The sequence below is a fragment of the Oryzias melastigma genome, linkage group LG18 (genome assembly GCF_002922805.2).
Source record: "Oryzias melastigma strain HK-1 linkage group LG18, ASM292280v2, whole genome shotgun sequence".
In the NCBI taxonomy this organism is placed as follows: domain Eukaryota; kingdom Metazoa; phylum Chordata; class Actinopteri; order Beloniformes; family Adrianichthyidae; genus Oryzias; species Oryzias melastigma.
The window spans coordinates 16984835-17001280 of record NC_050529.1 but is presented as its reverse complement, the minus strand read 5'-3'; the positions used below and the strand labels follow the sequence as shown (position 1 = coordinate 17001280).

Below are 16446 nucleotides of genomic sequence, written 5' to 3'. Positions count from 1 at the left end.
TGGGGGATGATCAGAACTCCTGGATGATGGTGAGCTTCTTGTCTAAGGCTGGGTGGGGCCATGTGTTGGGCCCCCTGGTACGGCAAGAGAGCCCCTGTTCCCCCACGCTCTCTAGCGTAGCTTGGCTACTACTGCGCCCTCGCCTTTAGCAGGGGTCTTGGTGTGGGGGCACTACCCCCTTTTTTGACATTACATCATCCCTTTTTTAGCATAGGGACCAGGACGACTGATCAGTGTAAAGGAAAGAATAAATGGGGCCATGTACGGTCAGATTTTGAGTAATAAGCCTCCTTCCATCAGTTAGGGCATTGAAGATGAAACATAGATGGGTCTTTCAGCATGACAATGATCCCAAACACACTGCTCGGGTAATGAAGGAGTGGCTTCATAAGAAAGCATTTCAAGGTCCGGGAGTGACCTAGCCAGTCTCCAGATCTCAACCCCATAGAAAATCTTTGGTGGGAATTGAAAGTCTGTGTTGACCAGCGACAGCCCCAAAACATCACTGCTCTATAGGAGATCTGCATGGGGGAATGGACCAAAATACCAGCAACAGTTTATGAAAACCTTGTGAAGATTTACAGAAAGCATTTGACTGCTGTCATTGCCAATAAAGGGTATACAATAAAGTATTGAGATTAACTTTTGTTATTGACCAAATACTTGTTTTCCACCATCAATTCTTTAAAAATCAGACAATGACATTTTCAGGATTTTTTTTCTCATTTTGTCTGTTAGTTGAGGTTATGATGAAAACCACAGGCTTCTCTCATCTTTTTAAGTGGGAAACTACATAACCCCATATTGTAACTGTGAAGTTTGTCCAACAAAAGAGACCTTCAGCTCTTTTCTGTTTGCTCAGTTGCTGGACCGGACAAGTTACAAAAAAATTAAATTAAATTGAATAAAGTCAGCGCACATCATCACATAATCATGCATAAGCTTGTAATTTTAATCAGCATCTTTTAATTTGGTTAAAACTATCATGAAATTATTATTTTACTTTGGAGTTGTATCAAGTTAACTTTGCCCTTTATTATTTAATTTCTGGTTAATATTTACCATCTACAACAAGACATCCCATTGTTAAACAGTCTCCACCCACTTCTCTTATAAAGGGGGTGATTTCCAAAGAATAGAAACTGTTGTGCGCTGCTTTCAAAGACACTGGTCTGCAGAAATTGCCACAGAGAACTGAAAACTTACCTGGATTACTGACTTTTTTTCGATATTTATATTGTTTTCTGATAAAACACTCTAGGAGGACTTCAGAACTGAAAGAACATTTAAATTCCAGCGTCGCAAACCAGGACTTCCTGCTTCAAAAATACCCTAAAGATGTCTGACAAAATGGAGGTTGTTTTTTGTGAGATGTGTCCCGAAGAGGACAGGAAACCAGCAAAGAAGATGTGCTTGAAATGTGAGATTTCCATGTGCGTGCAGCACCTGCAGGCCCATCTGACCACACCTGTGCTCCTGCAGACTCATCCTCTGACTGAACCCACGGCTTTAGGCGCCGCAACGAAATGTCCTCAGCACGGCAAACTCCTGGAGTACTTCTGCTTGGATGACATGGCCTGTGTGTGCGTGTCGTGTGCCATAGAGGACCAACACCGCCTGCACAATATGAAGACCTTCTCCACAGCGCACAAAGAGTTGATGGAGAAGCTCGTAGTTGAGCATAAGGCCTTACAGTCAAAAACCGAGGAGGACAATATGAGTTTAGAAAAGTGGGAGAAGGGAAAAAGAGAGGCGCTGAGCATGAGCGCCGTGCGTCTCGTGGAGGCCGTCAACAACCTGCGAGATCTGTCTCTGACCAGTGTCCAGAGCTCAGTGTCTGCTCGGATGGTGTCCATCAGAACCAGCAAGAGCAGCATACAGTCCGCTCAGGGCGAGAAGGACACCTTCAGGTTCCTACAGATGTACTCCCAGGTTCATCAGGATGTGGAGAAAGCCAAAGCTGTGGACCTGAGAAAAGGACTGGAGCCTGGAGAGCATCGGGACAAACTGGTGAAAGAGATAATAGAGAGTGGAGATAAAATGATGACGGACGCAACCTACTTCCTGAGATCGTTGTTGACTCTGGTTGACCCTGAAAATCACCAGACCTGTGGCATTGCCAGTCCAGACCTTTTCTTTGAACCACTGACTCATAGGTCCAGCATTTCAGTGTCCAAAGACAAGAGAACGGTGTTTTACAACAGTGGGATGGGAGATTGCACCACCACTCTTCTTATCAAAAGCTCCAAATCAACTTCTAATTTACGGACATGGATTGTTGATCTGACTGAGGACGCAGACTGGATGGTTGGATTTTGTGATAAAAAGTCTCCACAGAACTTCATGAATGGACCAGTGTTCGGACTGAGGTGTGATGACAGCTGTCTGAGCAAAGTCACAACGCGGTTCGAGTGTTCCAATGCAGCTTCTGGTTCTGGAGCCTTTGGGATCAACCCTATTGCTGTGAGTGAAACAGAGAAAAAAGCAAAGGTTTCTTCTCAACTAATTAAATACGAGGGAGAAGATGAAGACAAAAAAACGCGACCTGAAACGTTGGAGGTGATCTGGAACTTGGCAAACTCCACTTTGTCTTTCTACAGCAGAACTGGACAGTTCCAGAGAAAAGAAATCATCACAATTAGGATGGAACGCATCCTCTGGGATCTAACTCCATTTGTGCATATCGGAAAGCTCACTCAGCCACAGTCTTATTCTGTACACAGACAATCAAATGGTCCGTTTGTTACAGAAAAGGTCTGTGAGCTAATTGATGGGATTCTACTGTAAATCAGAGAATATTGTCTTGCTTGATCTTAAGCTAGCTATATTTGATTACACTTAATATCATAAAAATATGTGGGATAAATTGCAGGTTCATCACACTGGAGAATAGGAAAAGCAATTTAAAAAAATCAAATAATACATCTAATTTTTTCATTACAATGTGTGATCTCGAAACCTCTTTATCTATTCACAAATGATAACATGTTTAATTTTTCTAACTTTGAAAATAAAGTTCAGGTTTTTGCGATTGTGTGACTAAGGAATGCAACTGTTGGCTAATTATTTTTGCAAAAAAATCAAATATTTTTGTTTGTTATCAACTGGTGACAGGGAAATATCTGTGTTTTTGTCAACAGAATTGTTTTAATTCTATAATGTATGCTTTGTCTATGATAGAAAGTCAAATCAATAATAAAACAATCCAGATTTTAAGTTGTGGAGTGATTTCTTGACCTGAAAAAAAAACAAACACACATTTTTCTCTTCTTTTGACCACTTAGATGAAAGTAAAAACGCAAAAGAATATTTGAATCAATAATAATTAAATACTTGCAATAATAAATAACACTTCTCTTGTTCTATTTAAAAGAATTCCCAGCGGTGTCGTTTTTTTTATGACATGTTCTGCAGGGCCTCTGTTATTCATTAATATCTTAGCTGTTGTGTAACTGGTGAAGCAGATGTAACCCTCTGCTGACATCCCATCATCCCTCTATTTACACTCTCAACTGCTTGAGAGAACTGGTTCTTTCTCTCGACTGGTTACAACCCGTCATAAATGCAATATAACATTAGTGGTGCTAAAAAAAAACGGTGAGCAATATTTACACCTTTCAGTGGCCACATTAAATAGACGTGGAGCATCATATGAGGAAATCCAAAAATCAATTAAGAAAATAGCTTATTTTCCGTAAACAACAGTAAATATATTTTTGTGTCTAAAAGGTTGACAGTGTCAATTTGACAGTAAAATAAAAGAAATATAAGTAAGAAATAATGCAAATGCCTGCTTCATCAGATGGACTAAACCATTATTCATAAAAAAGGAGGATTGACAAGTTGTTATGGGGTTGAACAAAGCCGAGGAACATGATGATACAGTTTTATAAATCATTATTTTTCCTTATATCAATCAACTTGCATTACTTTTATTTATGTGAACAAAATGTTTACGTTGTAAAAAAACCTTGCAGTTACAATTATTATTATTTTTATATTCAATGAAAAATATAGCTTTAGTCAGTCAGTGCTCATTTGGTCGACCTCTACACATTAACCCATATTTCTAAATAAAGTTTTATAGTTTTCAAAATGTATTTGTGTGTAATAATGCATTGAAGTCTAAAAGGGTCTTATAGGAATAATAACAAAAACAAATGAACAATAAACATTTTTCACGTTTTACCTTAATTATTATGTTAACATTAAAGAATAAATGTGAAATATTTAATTTATAATAATGAATTTTGACCCGTTTATAGGATATTAGTTACAATTTCAAGACTACATGTTTTAAGCAATCATATTTACTTTGTTTAACAAAAATATTCTACGATGATTCGACAGACGAGGATCGCCACTTAACATTCTTACTTAAACAAAAAAATTCAATACAGGTAATTATTCTTAGTTTTTATTATTATTAATATTATTATTTAGTAGTTGCTTTAAGAATAAAAACTCGACAAGAGAAGGCTTTGATTTAAATTTTAAAATCGCCAAAGCTAATTTAAAATGCGAGTTAAGCTAGCTAGTTTCCTTTAGCAACACAAGAATGATGCTAACGCGAAAATACCGCATTTATTTATTTTTAAGCATAAAGGACTTACTTTTATTTATTTATTCCGATTATTTGACTTTTTAAAAGTGGTACAAAAAATTATAGGTTTATTGAACTTAAATACTTATATTATTACTAAAGCAAACGACTTTCACTCAAGCTCCAGAATAAAAGCTGGAAAATAATCAAGTTATTTAATCAAGGTTTTTGTTTTTAAAACAACAAGAATCTCAATTTTAGACTCACAACTAGAGCTGTTTACATAAAATTGGAAATAAAACCAAGGGTCTATGAAAACATGTATTATAGATATACTTCACATGAGCAGCGTACTAAATGTTTATTAAAATAGTAATTAGATTTTTGCCAGGTTTAGCAGCTCATGTCTATAGCCTAAAGATTTTTTTAGATCAACCATCATGACACTTTTTGGTTTGTCATGAAATGTTTTTTGTGAATGAACCATAGATTTTCTGGATATTTCATTGGTTTGATTTTTTTAATGTTACTCCTTCAATTACCGCTCCAGCTGTATTTTTTATTTATTATAAAAAAATCCTTCCCAATGCTTTTTTTAAAATTATGATTATGCAGTTTTTATCCAAAATTTAAAAAGCCTGTCATTTTTTTAGACATATTTTCTGTAGGGGTCAGGAGTTCATCAGAAATCTGCCTCCAAGTTGTGGTCGGGACTGTCTGTGCAGAGGTTACCCTCCATTGATATCCCATCATCCCTTTGTTTACACTCTCTCCCACTGGCTTACACCCTCCAAACCCCTACGCTATTATTAGAGGTGCTGGAGTCGGACTTACCCTTTTCATTTTTCTTTTAACGTATTATCAGGCATGCATATGTTTATGTTGTGTTTTGCAGAAGTAATTTCCAAACAAAGATGAGGCATCTTGCAATTGGAAGAACCCCCTGGACTCCACAGAAGATGCCTGCTCACATTGCCGAGACTCCAACCCTGTCCGGTTCTGGTGGAAATGCTCCACAGACACACAGAGCAGATATAAACCGTCCACTATGTTTGCCCCTGGTCTCTGAGAGCAAGAAGGTGATATGGGTGGACTCAGAGCAGGTTGAGCTACAGCTGAAAGAACAACCTGAGCTGGAGAACGCCTTTGACCAGTTTCCTTATCTGACAGCCCAACAGACTGCAGCTCTGGCTCAGCGCTGCTCCCTCCACCCAGACCAGGTGAAGGTGTGGTTCATGGCGAAAAGGCTGGAGTACGGGATCAGCTGGGACAGTGAAGACATCCATGAAGTCTATGGAAAGATTAGAGCCGGACAAGGAGATGAAGGACAAGAAAAGGGTACAGATTCCTCTGAGATGAGATCAGGAGAAGAGCAGAGTGTGGAGGAAAGAGGATTATTAGGAGCTTGTGAGGCGGGAAAGTTAGAGGAAAATAAAATCAAAATAAGGAAGAAAAAGTCTGTCGTTAACAGGAGGAAAAAGAAGCAAACTGCTAAGAAAGCAACAAATCCGATGCTAAAGTCCGACACTCTGCCTGATGGAGCAATTCACACCAGAAAGTTAAAAAGCACAAGAAAAAGACCTGTGTCAGAGCAGGTAAAGCCTCCTAACAAGTACCGTCCTCTGCCCGATGACCCACTGGGTGACCCACTCCCCCCTGGTATAACCGTCCCTGCAAACCCTGCAAACAGACGCTTAGGTGAAAGCAAACAAGTGAAAATGGAGTTGAGAGATAAGTCTAAAAAGGCCACTGACGGGAAACGGAAGGAGCTCATTAAAGGTAGCGACAGCCCCTTTACAGATGATCAGACCTCTTTCCCCAAACAGCAGCATGAGGATGTTCCACATCCCTGCAATAATCCTTCTCAGAATTTTAGTGGAAAAAAGACATGTTTCCAGTTATTGACGCTGAAGAAGGCTTTCATAGACTCCCAGTATCCAACCAGAGAGCTGTACTGTCACTTGAGCGAGGTGACCGGCGTGAGCCACCACAATTTGGTTAAGTGGTTTAAGGACATGCGCTATTACAGTAAAAAAGTAAAGCCCGGCTGGATGACTGAGGAGCAACACAAGCGAGTGATGGGCAACATCCTGTACCGGCAATGCATTGAAAAAATAACAAAGATGGAAAAACAAGAGAACGTTTGAAGATGTCTGCTGAGCCACAATGTTGATGTTTGCTTAATAGTGGCACATTGAGCAGCTGTGAATGTTTTTCTTTTGAATTCCTGAATACAGTTCATGTACTCGTTTGTTGGAAAAAATGTTTCTGTCGTTAAAGTGAAGGAGTTCCAGTGTTTGTTCAGACAGGAGTGACTGAATGATTGCTCTTTTTAGCTGACCTGAATGTTAAAAACCCAGAGTGGGCCAGAAAAACTATAAGAAAAAATGGATAAAAGTTGACCAAAAAAAAGGTTATTTTACAATTTGGAGACAAAAGTTTTCCGTACAAGGAGCAAAATAAATGAATACATTCATTGTAAGAAGTTTTCTTTTCTTTATTGTTTGTTTCACAGGAATAAACATCTTTTACCTTCAGGTACAAGAATATCAGGCCTGGACATTAATGAGATATAGAAACGCGGTGTTGTCAGTTCCATTTGGCCGTGTACTCTGCTCTCTGTGGCTGCCAAAGCTCAGCCCCTTCAATGATGCGGCGGATCATGGAGGCAGACGTGATGAGTAAGTGTCCTGCAGCTTGAAGGAGGGTGGAAGCCACACGCAGCATCTCCCTAGCAACAAAACAACAATAAGACTTCCCTGTAGCATCCTCACACAGCAGGAGTGATGTACCTATGTGGTTTTATAAACCAGGGGTCTGCAACCTTAAACACTTAAGAGCCATTCGAGTCGATTTCTCACTGACCAAAACCCAACTGGAGCCACAAAGTCTCACTTCACCCTTTAGAAATATATTTTTAATGATAAATATAAATGAAATGTTATCATTTTTGCAGATATAAAACATAAATATAAAGAGAAATTAGACTTTTTCCAAAGTATGAAACAGTTCACACGACTTCCTTTCAAAATAAAAGACACTCAAAGTCACATAGAACCATCTCAATGTAGCAAATGTAGTAGAATAGCGTAATTTTAGCAGTTTATTTTACCACTTGTGGTGGATCTCAGTCAGAAATGTGTAAATCTAACAAACTAAAATGAAATCAGAGATAATTAAAAGAGCCACAGTGCCTTTTTGCCCATAAAGTGCACTTAAAATTCTTGAATTTGTTCAAAATAGATAATCTGTTTATTTAGTAATACATCCTGTCCTTTAACTGTACGTGAATGAGTTGTATGTTAGTCTACTTTGCTTTTTTTCTGATTTGTCTTTAACCAGGGAGCCATGTTAGAGGGGTACAAGAGGCACATGTGGCTCCGGAGCCTCAAGTTGCAAACCCCTGTTATAAATCAAATTTTACATTTTTTTTATCAAATACTCATTAACTGCCATGTTATTGATTGGATTTTCTTGAGTTGGTTTCATTTCTTTGTAATCACTACGGATGCTTCTAGGAACACTTGGGTAGCATAACAACACACCAATGGAGCTTAAAGATGGGAAACATAAAAAAAGTGTCCAATGCAATATCTACAAGGCAGAACTTGTATGCATGAGCACCTTAAGAGGAAGCACGTTTGACTGAGTGTGATAACGCTGAAGAGGGATCATCCTCTGGGTAAGCTAAGCTAACATTAGCGAAAACTTATTAGCTAAATGTGCATCCCTGCAACCTCTACCCCATTGGAGCAAAATTTCCTGGCAATAGCAAGAGCATCGTGCAGTTTGGAATTCTATAGAGTAATAAGTTGAATACAGTTGTGAGCGTTCAGCACCACAAAATGCCTTTTTGTTGTTATATGTGATAGTGTGAAACAAAAAAATTATCTTTTGTGAAAAATAGTAATACAGACCTCATTTGATTTGTTGTTTTAATGCTAGAAACTAATGAAGGAAAGAAGCTGCATGATTTATGAAAGGTTTAATAGTCTACCATTTTTATTGTCTTTATTTTTAGTTAGCATATATCTTACACACTTAAAGTTTTAAGATAATGATGGGTAAGATGTGTCATTTACATTCAGTTTATACATGACCCGATAAGTCAACTAATCAAAACAATAATTGGCGATAAGTCGACTATTAAAACGATCGTTTGTGACAGTCCTAGTAAGCACCTTAAAATGAACTTTTAGTTGTAAAATTTAATTGATCACATTCAAAAACCAAAACTTTTGCTACTCTAAAAATTGCAGAATAGGTGGAATATATGAAGACAAACGCCCATCTGTCCATCTTAAGAAGCCTGCTGAATCTTTTTCAGGGTTCCTGGAGCCTATCCCAACTACTCTTAGATGGCGAGGTTCACTCTGAACAGGTTGCCTGTGTGTCGTAGTGCCACTCACACTCACATGCACACCTAGAGGCAATTTAAAGAAACCAATAAATGTATGAAGTATGTTTTTGGACTGTGGGCGGAGGTCGGAGTGCCTGGAAAAAACCCTGGATTTTGAGCCAAGGTGTCCTTACTGTGAGTTAACCTCTGCGTCACCATGCAGCTCCCAGACGTGTCTTTCCTTTAGCTCACCTGAGAACTTTCTTGGGCCCCAGACACTGGAAGTCAGCGCTCACGCTGTACAGGCCTTGAAATGTAGCCTTCACACTCAGCGAACCGAACACGTCTTTGGGGCTTATCCTGTAGAGGTCAAAGGTCACTCGGGCTATGTCTCTTCCAGTGCGAGGTTTGTTTTGGTCTTTGAGCACCACTGAACCCTGGGAAAACAACAGGAATTAAATCTTTTAATGGTTCTAAAACAAAACAGGCAATAAAGAGAAGGTTGCCGTCTAACATACCGCCAGAGGGCTCCATGTCTGTCCCGGCTGCAGCGCCATGAGCATGGTGTTGTCAGGTAAGGTCATGAGGAACTCGTCAGAGTCCACCTCTGTACCGTCCTCCTCACAGACCAGACACAGAGATAGTGCTGACAGAGACATCAGCAGAGCCTGGCAAGCCTTTTGGTGGAAAGATAATACCAATTTTGTTGACACTTATCCTTTAGTTGTACAACTTAATACTAAGAATGAGCATTCCTATCTAAATAGCCCAAAAAGATCTAGTAAAATTGGTCTTTTCTGGCAACTTTTTCAGTAAAAAGGTCAACAGATAAAAGCTTATTTCAAGGATAAACTTTACTGATGTTTTAAAAGATAAGACTTGCATTAATCCTTTACAGCCCAAGCAGTTTGTTTTTGTCAAACAAAAATACACAAATTAAGTTGAAATGATCTCAAATTTGATTTATTTGGCTTCCCTGCTGTCAAGCAAACCTATTCATGCACATAAAACGACTAATAAAATATTCTATGCAATTGGAATCAAATGTTTATTGCATAAAGGTGGCATTTGGAGATGATTGTCTAATCAACACAAAATACTTTTCAGTTAAAGAAATAAGCAAAATCCAGTCTGATGTTGTTTCTAAAAGCAACACTTACTTAAAAGTAAGTTTCTTTGTTTAAAATTATTTGATTTGGGAATTTTAAGATTTAGATTCTTAAATTGTCAAGAAATGTATTACTCCACCTTGTGTTCACTCTTGCAACAAAGTGAGCACAGTCATAAACTTGAACACTGAGGATATTGGATTTCTTTTTCACCTTTTTTGTGTTGAGATAATCTAAAAATGCTTTTTCTATTTGATTATTTGAGGTTTCTCTCACCTTCTCCTTTAGCTCCTCGAGCGTTCCAGCCGTGACACCCTTCTTAGTTTCTCTCCTCTGGCAGCACACCCTGAAAGGGCGCTGTGGCGGAGACCACACTCGCCTGGTTACAGATCTAAAGACAAACCAGAGAATACTTCAACATACTAGAAATTTAAATCTAAAGTAGCTACATAAAATTCATTCATCGGTTCTAAAGTTGTTAATTTATCCTTGTTAAGTTATCCTTTTTTAATCGTCAGCTTAACTTTATTCCTATCTTTTTTTCTTTTTTTTAATTCTTCATCTTTCAACGTTTTTTTTTTGTTTGTTTGTTTTGGGAGTCTGTGTTTTCTTTTTAATCTAAAAATAGTAAATCAGAACAACCACACTAAAAAACAAAAATGTATAACTCACTTGATTAATGAAGATGTGCTTTCCATATTTGCCGGTCTTGTGTTCTCCCCTTCAGCTCCCTTGTCTTACTGGGTGTTTTGTTTGGGACCAAATGCTGGTTCTGTCTGTGTGACACAAACTGGACTTTGTTCTTGATCTAGAGATAATGGACATTCAAAGGAGAACAGAGCAAAGTCCTTAATGACTGCATAAGTGCTCAAGTGAAATATAAGCTGATTGATCAACTCTCTGGTTGATAACGGGAGAAGCAGATATGGAATTTAGTTTGAGTGTGATGATAAAAACAAGTAAACATTTAAACATTTCACATTAGTATCCTTTGAATTTTGTCTCCCTTGTGTAGTATTAGGTCAAACACTATAATAATATTGATAATAAGACAAATACTAATAAAAATAATAAAAAAAATATGTTATAAAAAGTAAAAAAAAAATACAATCATACTAATTTACATTAACTTTAGTTCAGTATTTACAAATAATTTGATTGGTCTAATAATATTTATATCACATTTTTTAGAATACATAAAATAATGTTTGACTTGATATTAGTCTTAATTTTATTATTTTATTCCTATTCTTTTTATTATTTATTGTTTATTATTTAAAAAGTTCGAGTTTACATATGGGCTTGAGGAATGACGTCATATCCGGGAATGCATTTTGAGTTCGTTTGATTGTACCATACGATAACCTGCTCAAGCGGAGCTTCCCGTCATTGAGAAAAAAGACATTGACACTAAGCACCGCCCTTTCGGGACATTCAAGCCACATTTCGAAGCAGATACTTTTTTCTCAAAGAAGGCGGGAGAAGAAGAATTTTGACGGAGCCCGGCAAAGCTCTGTTTGTGTCTGGTTACCGCTCAACCGGAGGTACCAGAGTTTTTAGTGATAGTTTTGCATATGCTGATTGTTTCCATCGCCTCATTTTGAAGTGGCTAAGCTTAAACGTAAAGTCTCCGTTAGTTCAAAGGCGTAATGGCCATAAACAAGACTAAGGAGAATGGTAGGTGTTACTGTTATTTAACGTTTTAAGTGAGTATTGTTAGATGTGGTGTTGATAAGTTTGGTTAAAACTAAAATAACCTATTAAAAATGTGCTGTTTTAGTTTTATTACTTCCCAAACCTTGTATTTTGTCCGCCTTTAACTAAAGAGACACACAAATGGCGCCATGTTTAACCCGCTCGATGACGCTCCTGTCAAACTGTCGTGTCGTGTGCAGACGCCAGCCTCCCGTTCACAGCCCTTCAGCTGCTGGCCCCTCCGGCCCGCCTGGTGTCCGCCGCCCTCTGGAAAGTGCTGAAGCAGAGGGACGTCATGCAGTATGGCGTCGTGGAGGAGTTTGTGACGTCAGCCTGCCAGACAGTCCCGAAGCTGCTGACTTCCAGACACCAGGGCAAGCTGGCACTGGGGCTGAGAGCCCGGGTGAGTTTCAAAATAAGAGTTGGCAGCTGTCATTAATCCAACATTTTTTTTTACATTTTGTTGTTCTTCTTTTTTAGTTGATCTTGGAATTGTGCCGCACACAGCCTGATGTCCAAATAATCTCACAACATCTGGAAAGGATCCGTCCTCCTGCAGCCCCTTCATCTTCCGCCTCTTTCGTGGTAAACAAACACTAAAGTTCACTGAACAAACAATCATTCTTAAGAACGTCATTATCTTTTTAAATATTTCTTTAGTTTAAAAGGGATTATTATTGTTGACGATTATTAACAATAAATTACAGATATTGTTATTTACATGAGGGCTTTTTCTATTTAGAGTAAATTTTTTATTTAATATGTAAAATTTCCTTTTAATATTAATGAATGAGAGGAAACACCATTTTCATTAGTTTGGGATTTATTACTCCAACAATTAAGACAATGTAATTATCTCAATAATCCTAACTTATTGTGAAAAACTAACTTTACAAAATGGTTTTTAAATACTGTTTCCTATAAGTTGGTAAATGAAAGACACTTTGCATTCTAATCACAAGGAAAAGTAGAAGCACAGTAAATGAGAGAGTTTAACAACCCTCTTTTTTGAGGTTAAGTACATTCCTATGTGTGTGTATTATAATCAGACGTTTTTCATGATCATTTCTACTCTTTGTCTTAGAAAAAAGACGTGAAAATCTTGAAATCTGTGGAGAACTTTCATTCCTTAGTTCAGACGTTGCTGACAGATTCAGCAGAGAGAGAACGTTTCTTCAGAGTGAGTACATCTACATTTACAGTGATCTGAAGCGCTGCTTTAGCAGTCACAGATTTCCCTCTCTGTTCAGTTCTTTGAAAAGACGTTTGTGTTTTCTCTAAAAGGAACAGTTTACAGAAGAATATGGCCCCGACTTTGACAAGGAGCTGGAGAAGCTGCTTTGGGAGTTCTTAATTCGACTGGACCAGCTACTTCCTGTTCCCAACCTCACTCAGGTTTTAATTTATTTATTTTTTACTCTTAAACAAATTGATTTACAGTGTTATTTATAGTTGATATAGTTTCTGCACTCCTGTAAATGTGGAAATTCTGACATTATGCATGTTTTGTTGTTAAAGTTACACTCCGATCATCTTTTGATCTATTTTACAACATAAAACTAGTGGTCATTTAATTATGATTTTGCTGTTTTTAGCAAAAATAAAAACAAAAGCTGAGGCCCGTTTTAAACTTCAGACTAATTTGTAATCACTTTGGTTGCAAGGCCTCGAGGTGATGACATCATACAGGACAGGAATTGTACGCATGTAGTTTAGAAAATTGTTTCTTTTTAACACTTTTGATTATGAAAACCTAATTGAAAGAGTTTGGAAGTACCGTAACCTCTTTGATACTACTATGTGGGAGTACAGAAACAGAGAGAGAGCGAACTGCCGGAGGTAGGGATACAACGGATTACAAAATGTACTGTTTGGATCATTTTTCAGATCAGTAACAGGAAACAAAAAACGGGACAAATTAACAGCCTAAAATTATTTATTTGAAAACCTTTAAAACATATATAAAGTACTTCAAACTACATAAACACTATCACATTAAAACTTTTGCTTATTGAGGTCTATTTATACAAAAAAAACTTCATTAACATCTTAAAACTCAAGATATTCTATTTATATAAAATACTCAAAGATCCTTTATTGTGGAAGGGATGCATCACTACGATGTATAAAGCACCTGTTGCTGAGAGCTTGGAACAGGGAGCTTGTGGGATGCCCAGTGTATTTTCTATGTCACAAATACACTCTTTTTCAAACAGCAGCTATTAACTAACTATAATTTAAATGAATAAAAATGCTCAGAAATGCAATTTTTTACTTTAATTTTCTTTACATATTTTCTCCATCGTGATTAAAATGTAAAATAAAAACATGTTAAAAACAAACAAAAAAAAAGTAAGTCAGAATCTTGATCGTTTTTGCTTTTTTTCAGACGGTGTCGTGGCTCAGCGAGGCCCCCTCTGTCTTGGAGGAATGTGCTCAAGCAGCAACCCAACCCCAACTCCTTAAAATCTTGCTGGAGCATCAGTCCTGCCTCGGTCATCTGGAGTCAGCAGGTTTATAAAGGAATTATAATGAACTCTGACAGGAAAAATTCTAATTTTATTTGACAATCTTTTTTTTGTTGTTGTTTGTTTACAGCGTCCCTGCCTCCAAACATGGGAGACTCCATCCTGACTTCTCTTTCTCTCCCCCCGTCTGGAAAAACTGCATCAACAGAATCGAGCAAACCACCCTCCAACCCGTCGAGGGGACAGCCGGCGGACCCCTCCCCGTTTATCACGCCTGTTATTGGACTCATTTCAAACGAGGAGGTTCCAGCCATGATCTCCGCCAGCAAAAAGTCCCTGCAGGCCGACGGGAGCTCCGCTTCCAAAGATGCAGCAAACAAACCCACAAACTGCTCTAAATTCACTTCACTTAAAGAAAAACACACTGGCGACCAAGGAGGAGGAAAGGATAAAAACGGAGAACGGAAACGCAAGCAAGTGGACTCGGATGATGAAGAAGTTCTGACTGTTTCCAAAAAGAGGGGAAGCAGGGAAAGAGACCGGGGATCAAATGAGGAAAAGCGAGAAGAAGAGGGATGTGGCAGAGAGTTCCTGAGCGCCCGTATGAGCGAGCTCGGGATCCGAGGACTTCACCACCCTGGAGATCCGTCCATCCAATCTGCTTTTGCCTCCTGTTTGAGCAACCAGCCCAGAGTTGACATCAGAAAACTGCCTTGTAGCTTATCCACAGAGGGAGGATGGAATTTAGAGACGGAAACAAAAAATTGGAGGAGGAATTCAACAAAGAAACGAACACGGAGTCACGAAACGCCTGATCGTCCCGACCTGGATGATAAAGAGTAAGGAGATGGGTGTAACGGATGCATCATGTTTTTAAAGTAAAGAATCAGTCTGTAGCTTCAAAAACGCTGCGTTCTGAGTCTTCATTTCCTTCATTTTTTCTTTTTGAAGCTTGTTTAACAAATAGAGACTTGATCTCTGCACTCCGTTAGCATTTGAGATGCGTTTACATTCTTGAGCCTACACACGTCTCAAATTAGCATTTTTGCCATTGACTGCCACTTAATAGTACCATAAAAGCTTTGATTATTTCTGCTTTTATCGGCTTAATCTTTAAAAAAAAAAAAATCGATTCAAATGTGTACATTTTCTAAAATCTGTTCCTTTCTGGTTTTAGATTCATGTTTTTCTTTTTGCTTTTGACAGAAATCATCCTGAGTTATGGAGGTCTTCCTCTAAGATGCACAGGAACACAGGTGATGAGACTCTTCATCGGGCGCTCATAGGAACAAAAAATTACTTTTTTTTAACATTTTTAATTTTTTTTTTCCTTTTTGTTTAGAGATGGCAGGTCTTTTTGGAGTGGAAAACGATTATGTAGCAGATTCTGAGGATGAAGGGATTAAGAACTTTAAAGGCCGGGTATGTGCGCTCCTTTTGATGTCATATTAAACCCTTATTTTACTATTTATTTTATTATTGTGTCTAAAATTAAATCTAGAGCTCTAATTGAGGACTTCAGTTTAGAAATTATTTTTAAAGCTCATCAAAACACTTTACTGTTAAACAAATAGGAAAAAACAATAACATAAAAAATCTAAATCAAATATTTAAAATTTTTTTATTTTAAGAAAATTTTTAATTTTAAGAAAAATACAAAAGTCTAAAAGTGAGTAATTTTGCAGTTTTTGTTGTCTGTAAACTATTTTAATGTTATATTATTTAAAAATTAGGACAGTAAAGGACAGTTAACATTTTTTTCTGCTTATATTCTTTTGTAAATTATACAATTTTTTGGTATTATTTCATGTTTTTATTTTATTATTTTTAATTAAAAAAATGTTTTTTCTTAAAAGATAAAATAAATCTTACTTTTAAATTGGCAATAGACAGCTCTAACATCTGTAATCATAAAAAAAAACAAAAAAAATCAATTTAATTGTGTAATTTTTAAAAATGTGTTTTTCTAATTGACTTTGTCTCCCCCAGCTGTTCACAAAGCGCTACTACAAGACCAAACATGGGACCTTCGTTCCCACCCTCAGGGAGTTCTGGAAACCCCGAGCGACCCAGAGAACCGCGTCGCCTGGCAACAGACGCAGGTGAAAGAACAACCTTCTGGAGTCTGAGCAGAAACATCTCAGTGGACTTGAATGGATTCTTAATATATTTAACTCTTCCACATTTAGAAACTCCCCCTGCAGCTTTTATAAATGCTTCAAGTTAGATTTAATCTGAATATGTGGTTGTAATCACAAAATCCCAGATTACAAGCTGCATGTTGCTGTTTTT

General features: G+C 37.6%; 3 protein-coding genes across 4 annotated transcripts; 2 read left to right on the top strand and 1 right to left on the bottom strand.

Moving 5' to 3' along the window:
• The first annotated feature begins 4249 nt into the window (after positions 1-4249).
• homezb (homeobox and leucine zipper encoding b) lies at positions 4250-7028 on the top strand. Of its 2 annotated transcripts, XM_024287650.2 has the most exons (3): positions 4358-4400; positions 5197-5270; positions 5439-7028. In XM_024287650.2, the coding sequence occupies exon 3, from the start codon at positions 5458-5460 to the stop codon at positions 6688-6690; it is 1233 nt and encodes a 410-aa protein (XP_024143418.1). In that variant the 5' UTR covers positions 4358-4400; positions 5197-5270; positions 5439-5457; the 3' UTR covers positions 6691-7028. The 2 variants fall into 2 exon arrangements, with proteins under 2 accessions (XP_024143416.1, XP_024143418.1); XM_024287648.2 differs by lacking the exon at positions 5197-5270 and having other exon boundaries at positions 4250-4400.
• On the bottom strand, positions 7020-11928 carry cideb (cell death inducing DFFA like effector b). Its single transcript, XM_024287651.2, has 6 exons — positions 11790-11928; positions 10664-10799; positions 10268-10382; positions 9401-9559; positions 9135-9319; positions 7020-7274 (listed from the first exon to the last, which is right to left on the bottom strand). Exons 2-6 carry the CDS (start codon positions 10687-10689, stop codon positions 7133-7135), a joined length of 627 nt encoding a protein of 208 aa, XP_024143419.1. The 5' UTR covers positions 10690-10799; positions 11790-11928; the 3' UTR covers positions 7020-7132.
• On the top strand, positions 11378-16395 carry tinf2 (TERF1 (TRF1)-interacting nuclear factor 2). Its single transcript, XM_024287647.2, has 10 exons — positions 11378-11668; positions 11887-12089; positions 12167-12271; positions 12771-12866; positions 12971-13081; positions 14076-14199; positions 14285-14993; positions 15361-15410; positions 15497-15576; positions 16144-16395. The coding sequence occupies exons 1-10, from the start codon at positions 11641-11643 to the stop codon at positions 16258-16260; spliced, it is 1623 nt and encodes a 540-aa protein (XP_024143415.1). The 5' UTR covers positions 11378-11640; the 3' UTR covers positions 16261-16395.
• Positions 16396-16446: the final 51 nt, after the last annotated feature.